The sequence below is a fragment of the Amblyomma americanum genome, chromosome 1 (genome assembly GCF_052857255.1).
Source record: "Amblyomma americanum isolate KBUSLIRL-KWMA chromosome 1, ASM5285725v1, whole genome shotgun sequence".
NCBI classification, from domain to species: Eukaryota; Metazoa; Arthropoda; class Arachnida; order Ixodida; family Ixodidae; genus Amblyomma; species Amblyomma americanum.
The window spans coordinates 262,152,556-262,176,205 of record NC_135497.1 but is presented as its reverse complement, the minus strand read 5'-3'; the positions used below and the strand labels follow the sequence as shown (position 1 = coordinate 262,176,205).

The 23,650-nt window shown below is 44.9% G+C and overlaps 1 protein-coding gene across 2 annotated transcripts in view; it reads left to right on the top strand.

Annotated features, from left to right (window-relative positions):
* Positions 1-4,638: 4,638 nt before the first annotated feature.
* Positions 4,639-23,650, top strand: part of LOC144115016 (F-box only protein 7-like) — a 38,985-nt gene continuing 19,973 nt past the window's right edge. Inside the window, exons 1-2 of one of the 2 annotated variants that reach the window (XM_077649131.1) lie at positions 4,639-4,986; positions 6,861-7,023. In XM_077649131.1, coding sequence (XP_077505257.1) covers positions 4,934-4,986; positions 6,861-7,023 — 216 coding nt within the window. In that variant the 5' untranslated portion in view covers positions 4,639-4,933. Of the gene's footprint in view, positions 4,987-6,833; positions 7,024-23,650 lie in introns of both variants that reach the window. The other variant, XM_077649132.1, reaches the window with a different exon arrangement.

Genomic DNA, 23,650 nt, shown 5'->3' with positions numbered 1-23,650 from the left:
GCCAAGGCGTCGCGCCGAACGGACGATGGCGTTCCGTGGATTCCTTGGCAACGCTGCAACACGCTGTAGCGTTGTTTTTCTTTTATTTTTTGTAATTCTTTATAGATTTATTTCTTAACTTTTTATATTATGACTGGTTAATGATCGGTATGATGCACTGATCTCCACTACGGCGCTGGATGGCGCATCGGGCGCCCGAAAGTGAAGCCACCGGAAGTAAGCGCGCATGTCCCGGAAGTCAGCCTTCGGCAGTGCATGAAATCGGACCTCAGCACGGTTTTTCAGTTTCAGTTTTCGTTTTACACTTAGCATTTCGTCTTTTTGCGATTCTCGTCTTTTTCCACTACAATGCCTACCTGTTGCGCCGTCAACTGCATCAGGGGACCAGCAAAGTCTTCGGTAAAGACGTTTCAAAAATTAGGGTCCAATGCATCGCAACGGGACGAAACTAGCAGAGGACAGGACGTCGCTCGTGCCTCGCCTGCTCAGCTGTGTGTCGTCCCGTTGCGCTAGCATCGCCAACTCTGCTCTTTGTTGTGATGCACGTTGTCGCGCTCTAAGCCCAAGTTATACCATCAATGGGGGATAAATTTAAGAAAGAATAGGTGGAAACCTTCACCAGGCAGCCGACTTTGCGGTGACCATTCTACCGAATTAAGTTTACACTGAACCGGAGCGATCGAGGGCGAGGCTACTATCTGGTGAGGTGCCGACGGTGTTCTTCTGGTTCACAATAGCGCCTTTTTCTACGGAGTGTATCATGTACTGTTTCGTATTGTATCAAATTATGCCCGAATGGGCTTTTATTCGTGATGCTTGGTGCAATTGACTTCAAAAAGCGCTTGTCCCGCGCGCTGCAGCATTCGTCTTCCTCGTCAGTCATTTTAACGCGACAGCGTTAAGACCCCGTGACGCAGAAAAGCAGGTGTCGTCGGCGTCGGCGGCGTTGGCCGTGAGCGAAAAATCCCAGAAGCATTAATAAATAAAACCGAGTAGTAAATTAGCCGAGTTAAGGAATCGAACCAGGGCCTCCGGATTGCGAAACGAGCTCGCTGACCACACCGTCACGCCAGCTTTTTGTCTTTATTGCCTGTTTCGACAGTTTACAACAGATCACAAACATGTTCTGCGCTACATTCTCAAGCATCAAGAGCAGACATGTGTTTCACTCACGTGAGAACATCAAAACTGTTTCAAAGAACACAAGTCTCCCATCAACTCGATAGCTTCATCTCCAGAACATAGCTCCTTGTACACTTCACGCAGCCTAAATATGTTTTCTTTGAAGTAATCTCGGATAGACCGCGCATCTTCATCGCAGTGTCGTACAGCCATCCTGCTTCGCCAAATGCTGTGCAGGCCAAGAAGGAAAATTACGTCGTATTTATAAGATCCGGCTCAACGTCCAGGAATCGTATCCCATACGGCGTCAAGGGTAAGTCTTTCTTTATTGTACGCTGGAGCACGTCCCAAAAGAGCAGCGCATCCCAGAAATAAATAAAGACGTGTTCTATTGACTCTGGTTTGTAACATAACAAGCAGTCAGCACCCCATGGTAAAAACAATTCCTTCTCCTCAATACATTTTTTATCCGGCAACGTACCAGTGTGCAACTTGAAGAAAAGCGTCTTCACACCCGCTGGCACCACCATTTTCCTTACTCTTTTTAAAACATTCCCTCCTTGGCCTCCACTATACAGAGATCGATATATTGGCTCAGGGAAGACACAGTCAAGTAAATCTTTTAGCAATTTTTTACGCGTGACATTTGATAGGTATTCCAAACTGAACCGAGCATTTAGAAACCGGAAAGCAAAGACCACTTCTTTCAAATATCTACTTGCACTGTATCTCATCTCGTTTACAGTGGAAATACCATAGTTTGGCACAGCTGAAGAAAGCCTCACTTGAATAAAAGTCCGCAGGAAAGGGTCGCGTTGATCTCGAAGAAACATCTTGACACCACCTGCCTCAGGTACGAGTGTGGCAAAGAAAGACCCCCTTTTCTCAAACGCAGAAATAAATTATCACGTTTAGTCCTCTTCCATGAGGACTGCCAAACAAGAACGGCGAAGAGACGATGAAACTTTTGAATGCTAAGTCGACAGCACGAAAGGACTTGCAACAAATAGCACACTTTTGAAACCATGTATACATTACATATGTTTGCGCGCACGAATATAGACAGTTCCTTTCCCGAACATTTCTGTGTAGGCCTGGGCAGTTGAATTTTCTCTTTCCAGAAGTAATCGTTATCTCGATACTTGTCAAGAGGAACACCTAGGTATTTGGAAGGGACATGTGACCATTTTACACTTGCATGAAACAAAGGCGCTGATGTCCAGTTCCCATGTCAAAGGTCCGCACATTTGTCCAGATTAACAACACTATTGGTTACATCACAAAACCTACGAACAACCGACTTCGCATGTTCTATGCTGATGTGGTCGCTACAAAAAATTGTCACATCATCGGCATAAGCCAGTACTTTAATTTCACATGCTTCTAGTTCAAAACCACGAATAGAGCTGCTGTTTATTACATTCCGGCAAAGTGGCTCTAGGTACAGAGCGAAAAGTAGCGGTGAGGTGACAATGGGCAGCCTTGCCGCACGGATGCTCTCACGGCAATTCTGTCTGTGAGGTCTCGGTTAACAACCAGAGTCGTGGTACAGTTACTATAAGCCATTTTAACCCCTTTTAAAATTACTTCCCCAACATAGACATGTTCGAGGATTTTAAAAAGAATGTCATGACATACACGGTCAAAGGCCTTCTCTAAATCAATCTGAAACATTGCGACTCGCCTAAAGTGAGCGTCGCAGCATTCCAGTATACTTCGAGCGACAGGAACATACGTGAAGATGGTCCGCCCTTGAATTCCACACGTCTGGTGGGGGCCAACCAAGATGTCCATAACTGACTGTAAACGTTTGGCTAATACTTTCATAAAAATTTTATAATCAACATTACTAAGCGTTATCTGCCGATAACCAGTAACTTGCTTAACCTTAGCAGGATTGCCAGTTTTCGGTATAAGTACTAGCTGTATGCGCACGAGAAAACGACGGTGGTAAAACACCCATTTTAAATGACTCTTCATAAACGCGTTGTAAAATGAGAGCAGTTTCGCGTTTGAACGCCTTATGAAATTCCGCTGTTATCTCATCAGGACCTGGCGATTTCCCCAAGTGAAGCTCATCAATAGCGTATTCCAATTCCGCTGTTGATAAGTCGGCAGACAGGATGTCAGTGCCTTCACTGGTCAGTTGCGGTAATAGATTTAAAAATTCAGCCTGAAAGGCCTGTACAGTACTCACGGATTGAAATAGGACATTCGGAGCGCGTGGCCGTCGCTTCATGGAGCGCCGCCCGTAGACGCTCATGGAACCAAGGTGGTGCATTGTGGTATGGCGTGAGAGGGAGAACATCTACAAAGCAGAATTGTTCCTTCCAGTAGCCAATCAGCCGGCCTGTGGTTTACCACATGCCTGCGTGGCACTGCAAGGCTAGCGCTCCGAATGTCCTATTTCAATCCGTGAGTACTGTACATCTGCCGATTTGGAAGCGAACAAATCACGGTAATACGGACTGAAAGCCTCCCTTATCACCGTCGGATCGTCCGTCAGAGTACCTTCGTTTTCAATTTCTACTATATCTTTCCTTCTAGCGTATCCTTTTTTCTGTCGTCAAATTCCGCCTACTGGGCATATCATCTGCCAGTAAGCGATCCGTTCGAGCCCGGATTGAAGCTCCAAACCATCGAGCTGGCGTGACGGTCCCTGAAACCTGGTCGAAAACTAAACATTTTGACAGGTTTGCCTGCCTGGTTGGGTTTGAAGACTAATAATAAACTGCATAACTCCAACCAAAAATTTTAACTTTAACCCAACGTTTCAAAGCCGACTCGGCTCCTTCATCAGGGGTGACTGAGGGCAGTAGCTAGCGTCTTTTTAAGTATGGAGGGGAGGGGGTCAAAGCAACGGCAGCTGTGATGCGAAAGGCGCGGGAGAGGGGGTTTAGGCTGTTAGTCACGCTGGCACACTGCAGGGAGGTGGTGAATGGCGACTTTTTTACGCTGAGTTGAAGAGCGAAGTCCCTGGGCATATATACCGCACGAACCGCACGAAAGGAAACCTGCCCCCAGTATATGCCGGCCACAGTTTGCCTCGGTTACAGTGAACTGTACCTCGGCGCACACCTCTAGTGGGTGGATGGATGGAAGGTAGGAGCGCCCCCTTTGAAACAGGGTGATGGCAGTAGCCACCCTGCGCAGCTTTTTCCCTCTATATTTTCGTTTAACTGTGTTGTAAGTTATTAAATTTCGCCATTTTCTTTAAGCACGTCTTCCTACACTTTTAACCTTATGTCAGCTCCCTGCTTTTGAGCCACCAATCTTCCAATCGCTTTATGGATGGAAGGTAGTGCCCACTTTTGTGTCACCATCTTTCGACAGGCAGCGAAACTGCGAGACTTATCGTGCGACGTTCAGAGCGCAGAACAAGCGGTGCCGTTAATTTTAAATTAGGAATCGAACCAGGGCCTTTAGCGTTTGTTCGATTCCCAATTTAAAATTAACGGCGCGGTTCGTACACCCAGCGCCTCCTCTACTTTACAAAAAAAAAATAGAGGAGGCGCTGGTACATTTTTATATTCTTGCACCGTGCTCCATCCTCTGGGGGCCTCTCATATATCAAAAGTTTTCTCTCTCTCTTTCCATACTGTCCTTTAGAAGAAAGAGCGGCCTTACTACCATCACCATCATCACCATCGCGTGCTCCCGTGCGCCCGTGCTTGCGCTTGTAGAGAATGCGCAAATGCATTCGATGTAGCTGCAGCCAAAATTCGCACGGCCATCTCGTACCTTGCGTTGCCGCTGAAGGGGCACGATACGTGGTATTCAGTTTTTAAATTCGCTCAGAAGTCTTCTATTCATGGCGAGCTTAGTTGCTAGCGCTTTTGGAGCCAACGGCGTGACAGCGATGAGGTATGTTGTGTGCACGCTGCATGGGAATACTTTCGGTTATGCTAATTATGTATAGCGTTCTTATTGACTGTACCATTTAGCTTATAGCGTTCTTTGAGAAGCTAGTTTAACGTTAGCGACTGACATCAGTTTCTAATGCCTTAAGACGTACTAATGTCGTGTGCTCTAATCGTTCGCGTCTTTCATCGTTTTTTGCAATTTAATTGTCATAATGTAGCTTCGGTGTTTTCGCGTCATTATGCTTTTTTCAGAAATAATTTTTGACTTCTTAGCATCATTCGCCGCTTTTCTAGCATTAAGTGTTTGTGGAACACAGCAGCGTTATATTTCGAACGTGTCGCAAACTGGAACTACGGGATTTGCGCGGACGGCATAACGGCTTATTTGCTCGTCGCTGTTTTCGGATCCAAGGTTGAAACCGCGCGCATTTTTTCCGACGAATTCACCTGTCATCTTAACCAGTTTTAATAGTGCAGTGGCGTTGATCATTGTCTTTGTAATGTTGTAAGCTCGAAACTTTTGCTTGACTCGATTATATTCCTTGAAGAACTGCACAAGTTGAACATAAAATGCTTGTGCATTAAATCCACGCCTCTTGGGCCAGTTTAAACGCGGGCGCTTCTGTTCGATGGCTGCGTTCAATGTTAAGATTAGGCAGGTTACTCTAGGTAGCTTCGAATGAAACTTCGTTAAATGGCTGAGACTGTCAGTTAACTGTCGGACAGCACGCGTGCAGAGGTGGAATCCTGTCATATGTTCTAAGCATATTGTATTGCCTGGGGCAAGGGAAGTGCGCGTGTTAGAGTATTCAGATATCATTATCTTTCTTATATTTTATTTTCCCTTTTAAAATAGATGATCAATTTCTTTGTGAGCAACACACTTTTTAGTAGTCAAGTCATGTTTATATAGGCAACCACACATTCAGAACCTGTCACGTTTTCTTGCATCACAGCCAAAAACTTAACTGACAGAACTGTGCAAATCTCTTTTGGCTGTCACTGGTTTTCGCATTAGTAGTGAACGTACACCGGTATCCATGCTGCGTGGAGCCAAGTGTAAATGTGTGTTTGAGGTGACATTACTCGTCATGCTTATGCAGCATAATCTATATGTTAATACACATGTATGGAGCATCAGTGCCAATGCAAAGTGTTGTAATGATATGCATAGGCCACATATTTTCAGTTATAGATGAACAGGTGTTTTGTTTGTTGACTTGCCATGATGGCTCATTGGCTTTGGTGTTCAGCAATTAATCCGAAGGTCACGGGATTGAATACAGTCCCTGGCAGCTTAATTTTGACGGAGACAAAATGCAAAACTGTTGTGTGCTTTGCGATGTCAACACACATTCATGCGTTCACTGCGGCAGCAATCTTCAGAGCCCTGATCCTTGTGAATTGTGGCCCAAAAGTGAGCCACCCTTAAATTTTATTGGGTCCAGTGTGACTCACCAGTGAGGCACTGGTGAACTAGCTTCTTTGAGCCACCAACAGATGGCAATAGAAATTCGTATATGCTTTACGCGGGCTGTTCGAACTTATACTGAGCTATCCGGCAGCTTCATCATGTGATGCAGCATTCGTGGCCTCACAGCTTGCATGTGGAACGTGACCTGCCAGTGACCCACGATGCAGTGAACATATGAAAAAACACCAGGTTGTCTAAATTAATCTGGAGCCCTCTGCTACGGTGTCTCTCATAGCTCATGTGTTGCTTCAGGATGTTAAACCCTACAATTTACGATTTACTTTGTTTTTGTTTGGCTAGCCATGTGCATAAGAATAACTGTCTGGAAAATTCGACTGCTTGTGATGACTAATGTCTGGCATCCTTTCATCCAGCCACGATTTTTAAAATTTTTAATCCAGGGAAGAGCCACGGCCACAGTATTGCTACCAGGTACAGGATTTTACCATGCCTCTGCCAAAGCAGTTGGAGGATTTGCACATGAAATGCAACATAAACCATCCTCGTGAAGCTTTGGTCCTTGCAGTCCATGTGCTCATGACTGAAGCTGGATTTGAGCTTGACGTAAGCCTTCTTGAGTCATTTATGAAGTGTTTGGGCTTTATCCTGTTTCAGCCTATAAATTTTGGCACATGTAATTACATATCTGAGGTCAAATGTTACTTTTTTTTTGTTGTCAATAACGGTCTACCACTTGCACAAAGTGTAAAAATGTGGTGCTGTATATATAGTTTCCTGTAATCCCTTGTAATGATTTAAAGCCACCATGATGATGGAAAGGCTTTGTCATAAATGATGTAACAGTAAAAGTAAAGGGACCTTAAGATGGCTAAATCCTCTGTTACACTATATTATAAAAGTACTCTTGCTTCAGATGGGCCGCTCATAGCCTGAGTTGCTTTGGGACGTTAAACTCCCAAAAAGCAAAGCAAAGATTCAGACCAGGACTAAGGGGTAGAAGAAGACAGACTTGGTCCCTGTCTGAAGTGCTAGTCTTTTTATAATATAGTGAACAACTAACTAGCCCTGCTCCCTTGGCTCTGTAACACTGCATGGGTACTTCAAGCAGAAAGTGTAGCTAACAGGTCTGTTACTGATAAATTAACAGCATTCTTGTTCGTGTGGAAAGAAAGGTTTCAGTAGAATTTGGTGAGCATTTCTTCTAGGCCTTGCTGTGGTGCCTCTTTGTAGTGATGGAAGTGCACAGCACGCCAATAGGTGGGGACACAAGAGAGAAAGACACATGGGACAGACGAGCCCTGACACACAGCGCTCATGTGTCCCATGCGTCTTCGAGCTGTCTTGTGTCCTCAAGCTGTCTTGTGTCCTCATCCCTTGGTTCGCTGTATGCTTTCGTCATGACAAACCAACAAGCCCAAACTGCCATGATACTCTTTTTAGTGTGTCATTGTTACAACAGGTGCTGTTTTAGTCAGTATACTGTTCTCACCCTTAATACCCATGCCAATTTTATAATGTAGAGCTACTAGTGCAGCAAGTGCATGAGCTTTAGTAGGGACATGCAGAAGTGCTTTGGCTGCACACTACCCTCTAATTTTATTACAGGCTGCCTTACTGCAGGCCTTGAATTCTCTAAATTCTGTTTCCCATGCATTGGTTACTCCCTTCTGCATGCTTTTACCTCATGGGTTTGACAAGAATCCTGGCATCGCCTGAACAAAATGGCATCATGCTTATGATGCCCATGAGCAGGTGAAGAAGCCACAATTAGTGATTTCTTTCTTCTTTATGTGTCCTCTTTTACTGTTGCATTGCAAGGCAGCGCAAGCTGAGAAGGTGAACATATCATGGTGACATGACCTTTGTGACACTCTTTGCTTCACAAAAAATAGAAAAATCTGTCACTCAATCACTGTTTATGCTCCTGGAACTATAGTGCTCAGTTCCAGGGGCCTTATTCAGTAATGATCTATTTCCTTTTCATTCTATTTGGTCCTCTGTCATTAGTCACCTCTCCCATTGACGTAGGGCATCAGAGGAGATGTCGTGCTGGTCCTAACAGAAATGTGCCCTTGATGGTGCTTACGTGCATAAACACGCCTCGAGTTCATGTTGCATTGGCAAACTGGCGCTGAAACCCATGAATGACGCAGTGCGAGGAGACTGACACATTAGATGAGGTTTTTCGCTGCTAATCCAGTCTCAGTCTCGACAGTGAAACTGGGCATCATTTGTGCGATGAATTAGCACAGTGTGGTACGTGTGGCTCAGCCAGGATGGAGGTGGCAGCAGGATGGTGGCTGGCGGCTGCGCCTCGACCAGATTGGCTGTGTCAATGATTGGCTGTTTGCTTTCCCACCTGCTGTTGCTTTCATCACATTGACATCATGGCGAAATGAAGTGGAAAATGAAATTAATCTTTACAGAATATAGCCCATGTTAGCTTTGGACACCTGGGGGCTCTTTAATATGTGCCCGAATCTCAGTACTCAGGATTTCCTGCATTTACTTCTTCATTTTACCTCCACTGTAATGCAGACGCCATGGTGCTGTCACATTCAGCAGCAGAGCATAAATACTGCCAAGTCACTGCGACAAGTTTGTGTGATGAGTGGCACTCCCAGTGGTTCAGCTGAAGAAAGCTTCTGTCTTAGTCATGCGGGGTTTGGTCTTGTGATCAAATTTTATCTGTACCCTGCAGTATTTTCTTCTGCTGCAGCACTGTGTGTTGAGCCCACACCTTCGAGGCAGTGCTATATGCAAACTGGTGCACTGAGTATCTTCTGAAAGAATGTGGGAAAGTTATGAAAAAGGTGCTTGGAAGTGCTGAGTAAGTGTATTTTGCAAACATGCATAGTAATTTCAAATATTTTCCATGCTGCCATTTTGCATGGTGGCAGAAAAGATATGATGCACTTATGTTTATTGCTTATGCATTATGACATCATGATGGTTTTCTTATTCTGGGGCATTTGCTGAAGAGTTCATGGGCAGAGCATTTTCAAGTTGCAAGGCTTTCTGTATAAACTTTTGATACATATAAAAAACCACTTGTTTTGCATGGGGGCCAATTGGCTTTTAAAGAAGCACTGACATCAGATCTTGTTCATTAATTTCCGTCATAATACATAGTACACAAGAAATTTTAATGCTGTAGATTTTTTATTTTCAAGCTTCTACTGAGTTCCTTCAGCTCTCATTTCCTGAAGACAGGCGTCTAGCATGACATCGCCAGCTTTTGGTTGTGCATTGGTGTTGCAGTCTTAAAGTATAGGAATGATTATTGCATATTTCCTATTGCTTTTTAAATCTTGTTAACTAATTTTGTGCTCCTCATAGTATTTCTGCACCTGTCTGTGGATGTCGCATGGCTTTCTACAGCGATAGGTTCATTGATTGAGAAACTCGAGCCCTGTTCTGAGGAATTTTAGTATAAATTATTTCACATTGGTGTGTCTTGCATTGTGATGACAGATTCCATATGGAATGTTCTGACAAAGGAAACAAAATGTTGGTTGTCTGATTCCTTTCTTCTGTCCCTGTCCCCAATTAGCACTTCATAATAAAAACATAAAGTGTTCGCTGAACATTAAAAGCATTAAGCAGTATTAGCTGTATCTGTGGCTAAGATTCGAATGTTATATATGATATTCTTGCTAGCTCATTAAATTTGGAATAGTTTACTGTGCCTTGTATTATGCTGCAATTCTCACATTAAATGGTCTGAATGGACTATGCATCGATGGAGGCAGACTTACCCATGGCACTAAAGAGCGACTGCTTCGTTGAAGCAGTGGTCCCAGGTTCGAACCCCAGACCAGGACGAATTTTTTAACGCGACAGCGTTAAGTGCCCCGTGTCACAGAAAAGCCGGTGTTGTCATCGTCGACAGCATTGGCCATGACAAAAAAATCCCAGAAGCATTAATAAATAAAACCGAGTAGGAAATTGGTTCAGTTGGGAAACCTCTGGAGTGTGAGACCAGCATGCTAACCACTGTGCCACGCCAGCTGGATGGTTTGGAATAAACAAAGGAGTATGTAGTGAATAGGGTGTTGTCTTAGAAGGGTGCTTTTCCTTCACTTACAGTGTGGTCTGGGTGTCCACCGAGATATTTGAGACAAGCATCATTTCCTTTCCTTAAAACCACTTTTATTTTCATTTTCCTTGCCTTAAGGTGCCTGGTTGGTTTGAGTGTCCACCAAGATATGTTTCCTTTCCTTAAATTGCCCTGACGCCTTGCCCCAAATGGAGGATGGTGTTCCTGGATTCCTTGGCAAGGCTGCAACACGTTGTGGAGTCCTGCTAGTAAAGAGGAAGCTTAAGCGTCCTCCAATTTTTTTTAACTGTGAAGTTTCTGAGAAAGCTGTATAGCTTTCCTTTGTAGTCGTATGGTGGTGCTTGGGTGGATGCCAATGAGCAATTACTCCCTTATTACAAATCTACTCCACCTTGGGGGATTTCCCTAAAACATTTGACTTACCCATGGCACCATGTCAACTATTCTGTAAAAGGTAGGGTCTTTTCTCTGTAGCATTCCGGAAGGGCAGTAATTGTTTGGTCGGAGTTTCCAAATTGCCATGAAGTGACATCTCCTTTATCGGATCTTGAATTAAAATAGTGCTGCATGTGCTTTGCCAAATTCTCCACCAGGAGGTGATGGGAATGTTGTGTGCACAATCGTGGTGCAGACTTGGTCATGTGCAGCTTGAAACATTATTTTTTAATTTTCGAATGACCACTATACCCCTTAACTGCTGGAAGAAAATGAGTTCTTACGCTGGGGGAAGCAATTTTTTGTGTGCAGAAGACCAGATTCAGTGCAACATGCATTTTTTTAGTGTATTTATATTTGACAGGCACATACAAAGACTATGGATTATATTTATCGCTGATAGAAAGGAATGCAAAATTTTTTTTCTTCTTATGAGTACTATTTTGTATTGTCACAGCTGCTTGTTGAGAAAACCTAAGAGGTTTTTCTTCAAAGGTTGTGATCTTTGAAGGAAAAAAATGTGAGCTTTGGATGTTAATTTTGAAATGATCCTGCTCGAGCTTTGTTTCTGCTTCTTGGCCTTCATGACACGACATAATTAATGGTAAGGAAAAGCTGTGTCCTTATCTACCTGTCAGTTAAATTTTATATGGCATTCTAATAAGCTGTACAGTAATTGAAGGAAACATGCTGTTATAGTATTGTAAGGGAGTGAGCTTAGAAGCGAATGCCGAAACGGGTCACCAACGTGCCCTAACGAGGGCGTGGGAAGAGCGCCCCGTAAAGCGACAGTACATGTTGCTGGCGGGAGTCAGACTGGCCCCTCTCCTTGAAAAGCGGGGGAGCGTTTATTATCTTCTCCCTCTCCCTTTTTCCCCGTGCAGCTGGGTGCCGCTGAGAAGGTGCCTGTGGTGTCCTTGGCGTCTGCTGCCTTGGGGAATCGTCATACCCCTCCCTTTGTTGTGAAGCCTGCTGCACGGCACTGGGGACGAGCCGTGTCTTGTTTACGCCTCTACAGTCCGTAGTAGATAACAGGCTTCCGGACCCGGGTAGACTGGTGAAGCTGGGGGTGCAAAGGGGCCGCACTTGACTGCTGTTGCCGCGCCGAGGCTATTGTAGACGGCTCGGTGCTTAATGAGCAGCGAGGTGGGGACAGCTGTTCCGTGTCCGTTGTCGCTGCTAGTGCAGGAAGAGGCTCCTCGTCGTCTGAGAGAACGCCGGGTGTCCTTCGCAGTCGCTTGTGGTCCGCGTGCCTCTTCCACAGTTCTATTTGAAGTGACGAAGAACTTGTGGGATGGCGAACCGTTCCGGCAATCCAAGCTGGGCCTGGTTGGAAGTTTCTAGCAAAGACGGGCTCGCCGGGCGAAGGCAAACAGCTTTTGCGTGTGTTACTGTCGCAGCGCATCTTTTGCTTCAGTTGCTTGAAGTCCGCATGCGCCCTTAGGCCGGGGTGCATTCGCTGAATGGGCGTTTGCAGCTGCCTGCCCATGAGAAGCTCAGCGAGACGGGACCCAGTAAACGCGTGCGGCGTTGTTCTGTAGGAAAGCAGGATCCTGTCGATGTCTGTTTGCAAATCTCCAGGCGCTGCCTTCTTGAGTTTCCCGTTAATTGTTTGCACGACGCGTTCCGCTGCTCCGTTCGATGCTGGGTGGTATGGTGGGATCAGGATTCGCCGAATGCAGTTCTTGCTCAAGAAATCAGCGTACTTCTCGCTGGTGAATGCGGTGCCATTGTCGAAGACAATGATGTCTGGAATGCCATGTGTGGAAAATATGGTTCGCAGGCATGGAATTGTGGCGTCCGCTGAAGGTGCATGAACGGGAACCACCTCTACCCATTTAGAGTAGGCATCGACTAGGACGAAAAAGTAGTTCTTGTAAACCAGCGCAACGGCTTGAAGCCAAACAGAAAGGGACAAAACACAGCGCTGTGTTTTGTCCCTTTCTGTTTGGCTTCGAGCCGTTGCGCTGGTTTACAAGAACTATGTCTGACCAACTTGCCCACCAGTTCATGTTGAAAAAGTAGTGTCCTTGAAATGGACCACCAAAGTCGACATGCAGTCTAGACCATGGTTTCTTCGGAAACGGCCACGGATTAGACTGTGCTTTCCGTCCCATTCTCTGATGTTCTTGGCAGATTTTGCAAAGTTGCACTTTCTGTGCGATGCTGCTGTCTAGTCCTTCCCACCAAATGTGGCTCCGTGCGACTGCTTTCATCTTTTCCACACCTTGGTGAGTTTCATGAAGGAGATCAAGAACTTCTGCTTGTAGTTCTTTAGGAACGACGACTCGTGTTCCTCGCAGGACGCAGTTCTCATGAACACTAAACTCTGTACGGTTCTTCTGAAATAGTGTCCAATCACTTCCTCTTGGTAGCTCTTCACCAGTAAGGGAGCACCAGCCGTAGGCGTGACATAACAGGATCACGATCTGTAGCTTTGGTGATGGCGGATGGTGAAAGAAGTCGAGGATATGCACTTTCAAGCATGAAGATATCAGCAGGTTTTGGTACTGTGCCTGGCTCTGTAGGAAGCGGTAGTCGGCTCAGCGCTTCGGCGTTGCTGATGCTGGTGCCAGGGCGGTACACAAGCGTGTACTTGTACGCTGACAGGGTAATTGCCCAGCGTATCATTCTCAGTGATGATCATCGGGTATATGCTTGTCCTGTCCGAGAAGTCCCAGAAGTGGTTTGTGATCAGTCACCACTTCAAAATCTTGGCCCCAGAGATACTTATGAAACTTCGATACGCCGAAAATTAGGGCAAGGGCTTCTTTGTCCAGCTGACTGTAATTCTTTTCTGCTGGAAGAAGGCTTCTCGATGTGAAGGCAATGGGACGTTCCCCTGTTTCATCTTGGTGTGCGAGAACAGCTCCGATTTCGTACGGTGAAGCGTCGCAACTGAGAACGATTTGCTTGGAAGAATCGAAATGATTCAATACCGGCGCAGAAGTCAGGAGAACTTTACTTTCTCTGAAAGCTTGTTCCTGTACGCTTGTCCACTTCCAAGGAGTTTCTTTTGCAAGTAGCAGATTCAAGGGCCGGAGAACTGTCGAAAGGTTAGGCAGAAAACGCCTGTAAAAATTAATGAGTCTAAGGTAGCTTTGAAGTTGCTTGACGTCCTTGAGACATGGAGCATTCACGACAGCTTCTATTTTCTTTAGTGTTGGCTTCAGTCCGTCCGCGTTTATGACATGGCCCAGGTACTCAACTTCTGTCGCTAGAAATGAACACTTCTCTAGCTTGAGCTTGAGGCCTGCTTCCTGTAGACGCTGTAGTACACTGGCTACGTTGCTCAAGTGATCTGCATCGTCCAATCCCGTTACCAAGATGTCATCAAAGTACACGGTGACATGGCACATGTCTTGTAGCAAATTTTTCATTTCTCTCTGGAATATGGCCGGCACTGAAGCTACTCCTAAAGGTAGTCTGGTGTACTGGAAGAGGCCCTGAGGCGTATTGATGATCACTAGCTTCTGTGAGCTCGTGTCAAGTTCTACCTGCTGGTAAGCGTCTTTCAGGTCCAGCCTCGAAAACTTTTTGCCACCTGAAAGTTTCGCCCATAGGTCCTCAACTCGCGGCACAGGATATTTTTCCAGCACTGTGGCACCGTTAATTGTGACCTTGAAGTCGCCACATATGCGCACGCGGCCGTCTTGCTTGAGCACAGGAACAATTATGGCTGCCCACTTAGACGTTCTGACGGGTGTAAGTACCTCTTCTCGTTGCATCCTTTGCAATTCTTCTGCAACTTTGTCTTGCAATGCAAAAGGAATCGTTCGTGGTTTGAAGAATTTCGGAGTTAAATCTTCCTTGACAACAATTTTGGCTTTCACACCTTTGAATGTTCCTAGTCCGTCCGAAAATACTTCTTTGTAGCAAGTAAGCAGCTCGTCAACGCTCGTAAGTGAGTCAACGCATCTGACGTCATTTAGGTCGAGCTGAAGCGCACTGATCCAGTTTCGTCCGAGAAGGGTTGGACACTGGTCCAAAGCTACAAACAAAGGCAGTGTTGCCTCTCTTCGTCTGAACTGGACTGAAACGGTAACCTTGCACCTAACGGCTGTCAGTCTTCCGCAATAACTCTTCAGAATTACGTCTGATGGGTCTACTGAGAGCTCGGGAAACCGCTGTTGGAATGCGGTCTCCCCTATTACGGAGACACTGGCCCCGTGTCTAGCTCCATTCTAAGAGGCCTGCCTGCGACTTGCAAAACTGCTACAAACGGAGGAATTGTTTTCTCGCTGTTCATCTGCCACGTCTCTTAGACCTGTGACAGGATTTCAGGAAGATTTCCACTGTCCTCAAGGCTGTGAACTGGCTGCTTTGTTTGCCTTTGCGTACTGTGCTTCCTTGACACGTTATTTTGCTTCGTGTCGGCAGCCTTTGAGGGGCATACTCTGGCCAGATGCCCGATCTTGCTGCATGCGTTTCACCGGTATTTGGCGTGCTGGCATACTGTTGCGTAGTGCGGCCCTCCACAGCGATAACAACTTATCGTCTGTTTCATTTGCTTGCTCATCGCACTGGGAACTGTCTGCGCTTCGGTCATGCCCTGAGCTTGCATCAACATGCTTGAGTCTCTTTTAGCCGTCTCCATTGCAATTAGAAGTTTGACTGCTGACTCGAACGTCAGGTTTGGCTCTTCAAGCAGGCGTCGTTGCATTGACGTGTCATTAATGCCGCAAACGAGTCTGTCCCGCAGCATGTCAGGAAGGAAGGTGCCGTACTCACAATTTGCTGAAAGCTTTTTCAGTGATGCGGTGTAGTCGCTGACAGACTCCTCCGGTTGGCGAGAGCGACTATTGGATCTGAAGCGGCAGACCACCACGGAAGGCTTCGGAATGTAGTGGCCTGAAATCATAGAGAATATCTCGTCGATAGAGACTTGATCTGGAGTTTTAGGCATCAGCAGGCTCCGTAGTAAGGAGTAGGTACTGGACCCGCAGCATGTCAGGAATACGGACCTTTTCTTCTCCTCTGGGACGCTGTTGGCATCGAAGAACAGCTTGACTCGCTCCAAGTACTCTGTCCAGGCTCCTCCTTCCCTGTGGAATGGCTCCAATGCTCCGTAGGTCGGCATGGTTGCAGATGATGCGATGCTGGAAAACTTTCACCTCGTCGCCAGAATTGTTTTAGTATTGTAAGGGGGTGAGCTTGGAAGCAAATGCTGAAACGGGTCACCGACGTGCCCCAACGAGGGCACGGGAAGAGCGCCCCGTAAAACGACAGTACACGTTGCTGGCGGGAGTCAGACTGGCCCCTCTCCTTGAAAAGCGGGGGAGCGTTTATTATCTTTTCCCTCTCCCTTTTTCCGCGTGCAGCTGGGTGCCGCTGAGAAGGCGTCTGTGGTGTCCTTGGCGTCTGCTGCCTTGGGGAATCGTCACACATGCATATGATTTTGGTGTTTTTTAGCTGCTAGAAGTCTTGTAGTATTTTTTTGTATAGCTGTAGCTAGTAGTCTTGTCAGTGGTAAGAGATCAATACTGCTGATCTTATACTATTGGACACCAGGCTTTAAACGCATTGATGGTTAGTTCCAGCCTAGAGACTTGTGCAAAGCATTCTCGGCAGTTTTCAGTGGGAGTGTTGCAGCTCGTTCGTTTTATGAATACAGTGTTCATGTCACTAAAAGGTTGATCTGTGTGCTATCTGGCCATGTATTTTTCAGTGTGCAAATAATGTTCACAGTGGAAATATTTAAGAGTTCAAGTCACAAATCAGGTTTTGCTCGCAGCTCCATGATATTAGTCGATCGGAGAAGAAAGCTGCTGTGTGTACTGTGAATTCCAAACTGCACTCGATGGACTTACCTGTTTAAATGTTAAAAATTTTATACTGTGTGTACTGGCTACAGGTGCCAACAATACAGAATTTGCATCATCAGTATCACCAAGTAACTTGGCAGGCTCCATCCACACAGTTCTGTTGTGTTTTCTGATGTCAGGCTGACACCATTCTGTTGTCTTCATGACGGTGGCTGGTTGCTATCTTGATTTGCTTGCACTTCAAAGCACATGGCTGGTCCTCGGTGTTGGCAGTTATACAACTTGGTGGTGGAATTTTGGATACTAATCTATTCACAACACACTATTAGCTGCTTTGTTAGAGGTAGGCTACAAACCTCAGCTGCCATGAAAAGTGGCTACAGGAAGATAGCCAGCAAGCCTTACAATTACATGCGATTTAGCAGTGATGCAAGCTACGACAGTTTGGATAGCACTCGCTGGGGCAAATTCGGAAATTGAAAAATGAGTTTGAAAGTGATTATAGCTAATTCTTGGAAAGGAGAATGGTACAAAGTCTGTGTAAAAAGTATCGGGAAAAGCTTCAGAAAAATATATTTATTAGAGATATCGGTACAGTGCCAGAAAAGTCTTCAAAGTATGCCCCTTGAGCGTCGTCACACTTTTGCCAATGGCTTTTCCATGACTCGAGGGCTCCCTGGAAGGCGGATTCTGGGAGGTCCTTAAGGGCACTCATGCAAACTTCTTTGATGACACTTTGGCTCCCATGGTGGTGTCATTTGAGGGAGGATTTCACTTTTGTAAATAGGAAATAGGCTGTTGGTGCCAAGTCGGGACTGTAAGGGGGTTGGGGAATCGTCGCCATGCCATTTATCGCCAAGTAGTTGCTTACCTTGGTGCAGGTGTGGCTGGTTGCATTGTCGTGATGCAATTTCCAGTTTCCATGTCCGGTGATGGCTGGCCTCACCCGGTTGACCCTTCTCTTCAGTCTTCTTAGCACTTCTAGGTAAAAAGCACCATTTACTGTTCCTCTCCCAGGTACAAATTTGTTGCAGACCACCTCCTTTGCTTCGAAGAAAACGATGAGCATGGCTTTCACTCTGAATTTGCTCATTTGAGCCTTTTTTGGATGAGGTGATGCCGAGGTGTGCCATTCGAAACTTTGCCGCTTTGTTTCCGGGTCGTATTCAATATCCAGGTTTCATCTCCCACGATCACGGTGTCCAAAAAGCCGGGGTCTTCTTCAACGCGTTGCAGAAGGTCTTTGCAAGCACACGCTCGCCTCTGCTTTTGCTCGTCCGTCAAAACCTTCGGGACGAGTTTAGCGCAGATCTTTCGCATTGCCAAATTTTCAGTGATAATGCTGTGCACTGTCATCAATGCCAATTTCATCTGCGACCATTCGCACACCGAAACGACGGTCTGAATTCAGCACTTCATGCACATGTTGCACGTTGTCATCGGTCCTCGACGTCGACGGCCGTCCAGCGCAGAGCTCATCCTCCACACTCTCTTGGCCATCTTTGAAGAGCTTGTGCCACTTAAAAACTGCACTTAGCAACATGCTTTCATCGTTGAACACTTGGCTAATCATGCCCAATATCTCGGTACCTGTTTTTCCCAGTCCAACATAAAATTTGGTGGCGTACCGCTGTTCAATCGTTCACTGCATTTTGCGCTTGCACACAGTCACTCGACAGGGGTCCACTAAAAACACGATCTAGCCTGAACGAATGCTGGCAGACGACTGGCACTTGGCACGTGTTGAAGGTCACAACCGCTGCCCCTGCGCATGCGCGGTGCGAGCTCACTGCAACATACAGTCACATGAGGAAAAAATTGTTCCAGATACTTTTTATGGGAAACCTGTAGTTATAGTGAGGTATTTTTTTTCTCTGTTTGTAAAGCATCTGAGGCAGTGACCCTGCATACACAAATTTCCTTGTGCATATTACGTACATAACGCCTGGGCGTTATGTACTGGGTGTGGGCGTTGTAGTAAGAAGTTTTTTTTTTACTTACAGCCCAAAGTTATACAAAAAGTTCTGCTCACAAGTAGAAAAATTCGTTGGAGGCAATTAGATATCTCTTAAGTGTGGGAAGGCGAAAGCCGTTTGCGACTTATTGACTCATTTCACTGATTTGGATTTGAGCTGTGACGTCACGCTGCGCATGCGCAGTTGTTGTTGCTTGGCGGCGGATTACATCACCCGCCACAGTGAGCAGTTTGCTCACAATCCAGTTGGCAGGTTGTGATCACGTGACAAGGTCACCTAGGATGACCTAGGATGTAAAAGACTGACACGGTCACGTGACCTAGAATGTAACGGACAGACATGGTCATGTGACATGAGTGTAACGGACGGACACAGTCACATGACCGGATGGACGGTCACCACGAGTATGAGCCATTAAAGGCTTTCGCCTTAATAAACACAAAAGCCCCTCTCCCTCTCCCTCTAATCACCTGGAATAGGAGCACATCTTTGTCCACCCGCTTTTTTGTTTAATTCTTGGATATCAAGTCAAGTCAAGTTTATTTTTATTTTCGTCGAAAAGAAAGGGGCCAGGACTAAAAGCTGTCAAAGACAGCTTGACAAGGCCCTGGCCCCCTACAATAATTGGCAGAGCAACAGCTAGGAGGAAGATCAGTTTGGAATGATGTGCACAATTTTATACATCGAAGAGTTTCATATTATTACTTTTGTCCGTATGAAAATAAGACACACAGTAAAGCACAAAAACAGAAAATAGACAGGTCCTAAAAACTGAGTCTTAAAATGAGAATACATCAAAATAACATTCTAAATACAAAGCAACACTAGGCTCACAACAGTTGTTCAGGGCAAAAAAGACCAATTTGGCGATTAGACTCATTAACTGGATCGAATCCAGTTGCATGCAACTTAATCAGTAGTTTCGGTGCAGTGTAGCATAATGATTGAGTGTATGAATGCGTTCGAGGCACTGAAACAAGATATTTTTCTTTGTGTCGGGTTTTCCGGTCTCAGATATTTTCTTTTAATTCTGCAAGGTTTACCATAATACTTACATTAGATTTTATGAAATATTTATAAGCTACGATTATCCTGTAATCAAAAAACGAGAACACAGAGAGGACATTGTACTTCAAGAAAAGCTCTTTGGTTGGATGACAGTAAGACACACCCGCAACATACCGTAATGCTCTTTTCTGCAACAAGTGTAATTTGGATACATTGGTTACATCTGTGGTGCACCAGACTAAGCTGCAGTACTGTAAGAGCGGTAGCACAAGCGCGTTATATAACAAGAGTTTTATTTTAGAAGACAGCAAGTATCTTGTTCGGGCGGTGGCGCCAACTGCTGATGCAACTTTAGAATGTAAGTAATCTATGTGGTCGTTCCATGTAAGGTGTCTTGAAAAGACCACTCCGAGTATTTTAACAGAGTTAACAATTTCAACATTTTCTGCTCCCAAGCGTTCACTCAAGACATCCGGTAATTCCTTCCCTTTTGGAGTGCATAGAACTGCTTTTGTTTTGTTTGTGTTTATTTTTAAGTGGTTTGCTTTGACCCAAGCGTCCAAGCCCAGAAGTGCCATATTTGCTCGCTCCTCTACATCTTCTTGTGTACTTCCGGTTCCAAAAATGGTGGTGTCCGCATAGGAATTCAACTTTACGTCCTGAGTGCAGTGTGCCATATCATTAATATAATTATGGAAGAGCAGCGGTCCGAGTATTCTTCCTTGTGGCACGCCTGTATGAACGGATTGCAAAGAAGATTTAATGTTATTTATTTCGACATATTGTGTCCTGTTGCTAAGGTATGATGTAAGAAGTGCATGTGGTGTTCCACGAACGCTGTATCTGTGCAATTTTGAAGAAACGATAGTGTGATTGACAAGATCAAACGCCTTTGAAAAATCGGCATAGATGCCCAGTACCATACGTTTCTTGGTGAATGCTTCAATGATAAATTCTTTTTGCGTTAAAACTGCTGTTCCTGTTGATCGATGCTTCCTGAAACGATGTTGATAGTCGAGCAGAAGATTTTGGCGCGATAAAAATGATACAATTTTGGTGTGTAGTATTTTTTCCATACCCTTAGAAAATACTGGTAGTATCGAGATTGGGCGGTAGTTGACGAAAAGACTACGTTCTCCAGATTTAAATATAGGAACCACATGTGTAGTCTGCATTGCTTGGGGAAAATACGCCCGTGGACAAAATCAAGTTATATATAAAAGTAATGACTGGACAGATTATGTCAAGAACGTGCTTCACAGGAAGTACCTGCATGCCACATACATCCTTGGATTTATTATTTTTGGATGGACTTGATACAAAGGCAGTCCGTGTGTAGTCCGTCGGAGAAAAGAACAGTGAATGACATGTAGCAGTCTGACAGAGGAAGGGTTCAGCATCGGATATATTTGCACCGGAGTAATCGCTGTGATGGGCCTGCTGTACGAAAAAACTATTTAAGGCGTCAGCTAATTGGCTGCCATTTAGCCGTTTCCCTTCATGTATAAGTGTATCGGGTATAACTCCTTGAGTGCCAGAATGCATTAGTGAGTTTAGTTTTCGCCAAAGTACATCAGAACGTTTTATGCTCTTATCATAAAATATATCTGCAAAATAGGCGTTCTTTGCTGCACATAGTCTAGATGTAAGCTTATTTCGGTAGGCTTTAAATTCACAAAATACATGCGTATCTTTGTCTTTTACAAACTTTGTATACAGGCCATTTTTATGTTTAATCTAATCTAGTAATTCCCGCGTCAGCCAAGGCTTCCGAGCATTTTTCGGTTTTTTTCTTGGATGTAATGGAAGATGTGTATCGTACAGGGCTTTGAAGAGGCCTATGAATTTGCAGTATGCTGTGTCACTATGTTGGGTTGCGTAGACAGGGTTCCAGTCCTGCTTACTAATGGAACGACGAAACGAATCAAGTGTAGCAGGGGTGATTTCTCGTAACAATTTTGTTTGTCTGATTTTTTTTAGCTACGACATAAGATTTTCGAACTGACATTACTATTCCAAAGTGGTCACCTAGGCCAGTGCACACAGTATTTGCAGTCGATAAATCTGTATTAATATTTGTGATAAATATATCTAGTAATGAGGAACTATCTGGAGTGACACGAGTGTGTTCTGAAATGGCATTCCAAAAGCCACTTGCATCCATAATATCACGGAGCTTCTTTTGTGTGTTCATTGGTAAAACCATATTCAAATTTATATCGCCCCCTAAATAAAGATCTAACTTATTGTCTGCCACATAACCAAATATATCCTCCAAAAAATTAAAAAATATGTCGAAATCACCAGAGGGCGGCTGGTATACGACGCAAAAAAGATTCATTTTAGAGTGCAAAATAAGTACCTCGTAATCTGGAGTAACTGCACAAAATTCAGATACTTCTTCGCATGTTATGTTTTCTTTGGTTAAAATCGAGACGCCACCCCCTCGCTTATCCGAACGATATCGTATAAATGACTGGTAACCAGGCAGATTAAACGTGTGTGATTCCTGGGTGTACCATGTTTCTGTGAGCATGATACCAGAATGAAGATCTAAAGTACAAGCATCAGTGTGTCTTCCTTATTTGCAACAGAGCGCACATTTTGGTGGAAAACAGATAATGCCGGGTATTTTGCTTTTCCTGTAGTTTTAACATCACATGGTTGAAGAACCATTTGAAAGAGAGAAGTCTAAAGTACAACTGCCACTACGGCTAAACCAACTTTGTCAGGTCATCAATGTGCTCGACACAGACGACTGACGAGGCACCTGCTTTTCGGGCATAGATTTTCTCATGCCACGTCCACAAATACTTCCAGCCAACTGCTTTTCGCTTCTTGTTTGCTGCGCCAAACAGCCGTTTTGTTGTCGGGGAAAGGTGCTCATTCACAAAGATGGGGACCTTTGTTTTGAGGTTTAAGTCCTCTTACGTAAGGTTTTGTTTCTTCACCTTTTCAAGAAAGGCATTGCACTTTCCCCTGCGCGTGCAGACACCATGCTGGCTCGTGGTCTTGTTATATCTCTGTCATGCAGGCAAATTTAGTGTCACTTTCAACGAGTGACACTTTTCTTCAGCGTCATTCACGCAGTGTGATTTGATGCACTTTTGTGACACTCTCTGCTGAAAACGCACTTGGCTTAATGTGAGTTCGATGAATTCACTCCACTCGCCTTGAACATTCTCTACATTGTCACATGGGATTACTGTGGAGAAATGCTGCAGGTGTCGTTTTGCCTAAGCAGATGTGCACTCGCTATCTGTGGATACCTTCCACGCATGAGCTCTCAGTGCTTCATTTAATCTGCTTAATCCCTTACTTTCGGATGCAAGCAAAAAAATCCAGACCACATGTTTCTTGAGTTTTTTAAGCAGGTCAGTGCGGGAACTATGTGCATGTCCACGTGAGCTTCGAAGATACGTCTAATATGTCGTCGCTTGAGGAAACGCCAGCTGTGGACAAATAGGTGCATCACTCCTTCTTGTGAAAATGGCCGACGAGGGGGCTGGGTACGCAGTATGTTACTAAAAAATGGTCCATTTCTAGTGACACGTCTGTTCCCCACTAAAAAATGGTCCATTTCTAGTGACACGTCTGTTCCCCATGTACTGCTATGTTTACAAAGTGGCACTCCATGAAGCAGAGTGCACTCACTGGAAGCAACACTAAATTATTTGCCTTTCTGAAACTCGTATCGTTGCACAGCCTTTTCCTTTTCGCTGTTACACCAAAAAAAAAGCTAATTCATTAAGTCATTAAATTATATTTTTTCCCTTTGGAATGCATTCTGCAGGAGACACCCACATGGTCAACAGTTCCAGCTTTTCGTTTTATTTTATCACCTTCATTAGCATTTCTTTTAGTGCGAAAGCACAACTTCACTATCAATCCTGGAAAAGCTGATGTCTGTATGAAGCTTCTCAGATACGTACAGAAATAAAATGAATATTGCCGCAACTGGGTTTCGAACCCGCGGCAACGCGAAC